The sequence below is a fragment of the Meleagris gallopavo genome, chromosome 30, assembly GCF_000146605.3.
Source record: "Meleagris gallopavo isolate NT-WF06-2002-E0010 breed Aviagen turkey brand Nicholas breeding stock chromosome 30, Turkey_5.1, whole genome shotgun sequence".
NCBI lineage: Eukaryota > Metazoa > Chordata > Aves > Galliformes > Phasianidae > Meleagris > Meleagris gallopavo.
The window spans coordinates 3,083,334-3,085,454 of NC_015040.2; the positions used below are offsets into that span (position 1 = coordinate 3,083,334).

Genomic DNA, 2,121 nt, shown 5'->3' on the forward strand with positions numbered 1-2,121 from the left:
AAAAAGATCTACTGAGTGTATTTTGCATTTGTTACCTGGTGGTGTAGAGCTGGTAACAAGGCAGGTGCAGACTTGTTGATGCACAGAGTCACTTAACGAAGTGCAGCGTTGGATCTGTGCTTCAAACTCTTTCGAATCCTCTGTGGGTTTCATTAGGGGTTAACGGAGGCCTTGTTAAGATGTAGATTTCCCTCAGGCAAAAGGTTTAGGTGCATTTTGCACTAACCAGTGATTACCCCTGGTTTGAATAAAGAGAAGTACATTTGGATTAGAAACACAAGCCTGTCTCCATTTTTATTTTTTTCTTTTTTTTTTTTAACAAAAAAGCTTTCTTGTGAATTTGTGTTTTCATGAGAAATCAATTGGCAGTCTTGAAAACCATGTCTCAACATCAGCATTACAGGCTTTTATGCTGTGCCTCGCTGGACCGTTCAGCTCCCAGCAGCGGAATGTGGTCTGTAGTGATTCCTGCTGCTCAGCTTTTAGCACCCAGCTCATCAGAGGAGCAGCTGTGCTGGTGAGGAGCTGCGTGGCCCTGCCTGGTTAGCTTGTAGAGACCAAAGAGCTGCGCTGGCTGTCACCTGGATTGCACTGACCTCAGCAACGGCTGCTGCTTCAGGTCCCCAGAACCACTGGCTTGCATGTCGTCAGAGCTGTGCATGGCTCTGGGTCTGTCTGCTCACCCTGCATGCTGGTGGTGGTGATGGGCATTGAATGCTGCTGTGTTCTGACCTTGAATCCGACAGGTTTGTTCAGCTCCAGGAAAACGCCTTTCACCTCTGCTTTGTCCACTTGGGAAATCGGGAGATAACTTGGAACTGATTTGTTAGAGCTGACTCAGATGCCCTGCTCTTTATTTCTGTGTGCTCTCAATGGATGGTTGCATTCAGGAAACCTTTGGCTGTGTGCCTGCAGCTGCTGAGACCAGTGCGAAGTGGGTCAGCCTGGGTTTACAGGCAGGCTTAGATCCTTGCCCAGTTGCCCTTCGTTTGGGAGTTAAATACGTGCACACAGCATCGCTGGTGCTGTAATTCTGCAGGGCAACAGCCACAAACTGCAGCTCTGCAGCCCACAGCTGCTTCCTCCACTGGTGGAACAGCATGGAGCTGGGATGCCCTGGTCTGAGCTGAGAGGTTTCTGTAGCTGGATGTTTGAATCGTCCCGGTCCCGCTTGGCTGCGAATCCCAGCAGCTCAGCTCTGGTTCCTTTCGCGAGCACAAAGGCTGCGGTGCTCCCAAGTCAGAGCAGCTCTGGTGGCTGCACTGCAGCTCCGTGCTCTGCCTTCAGCGCTTCGACTTCCTGACCGAGTCCTGCGTCGTGAGTCACTGCGTTGTGAAATACGCCGTGAATAACGGGATAATGCAAACCGCGGGATGGAAGCAGACCTACAGTCGTTGCTCTGCCTTCCAGCTTCTCCTGGATAACAGGCGTTGGAGTCCAACGATGAGAGCTCTAACTCTCCGGGTTAGAGTCAACCACGCCGTCCTCTCGTGACTGCCCAGGAAGGAGCGGCGCTGAGATGAACCCGCACGCGTCTGTCACACCTGAGGAGCCCTGCCTGCCGCCTGTCCGTGCCTCAACACCCCTCCCATGGGAAGCACTGCACCGGGAAGCAGCAGCAGCAGACGAAGATCCGTTACTGGAAGCCGAAGGCCGCTGCCTGGACGGAGAGAACGGGGCTGTCGGATGCCCGGAGCCCGACCCACGCGGCCGCAGCAGGGCGAGGCGACTCGGGCTGTTGGCTCCCGCCCTGGGCAAGCCGGGAAGGAACGGTTTCACAGTGCCACCCACTGGAATGTGTCAGAAACCCACGTTGCTGCTTCTGGACGGCCGCTCTCACCCTCGGGCTCCGTCTCCTCCCCGTCCTCCCGCCTGCCTTAAAATCCCCCCGTGCCGCTGCCGCTTCCCCGCGCACCTCCGCTTCTGCCGGGAGCGGCCCCTTTAAGGGCAGTAAGGGCGGAAGCACTGCGCGAGGCGGGGCTTGGCGCACTTCCGCCCGCCGGCGCTCTCGCGAGATCTGCCGCTTCCGGGCCCCCTTTCCGCGCAGAGCAGGCCAAGATGGTGGGTGCGGGCCGGGGGGGGCTGCTGTTCTAATCGGGCTCCATCCGCCGCCGGGGCGGC

The 2,121-nt window shown here is 56.5% G+C and overlaps 1 protein-coding gene across 1 annotated transcript in view; it reads left to right on the forward strand.

The window, feature by feature from the left end:
* Positions 1–1,959: 1,959 nt before the first annotated feature.
* The window catches only part of RPS15 (ribosomal protein S15), a 2,178-nt gene continuing 2,016 nt past the window's right edge, over positions 1,960–2,121 (forward strand). Inside the window, exon 1 of the mRNA XM_010725012.3 lies at positions 1,960–2,061. Within this exon, the coding sequence (XP_010723314.1) occupies positions 2,059–2,061 (3 nt within the window). The 5' untranslated portion in view covers positions 1,960–2,058. The remainder of the gene's footprint in view (positions 2,062–2,121) is intronic.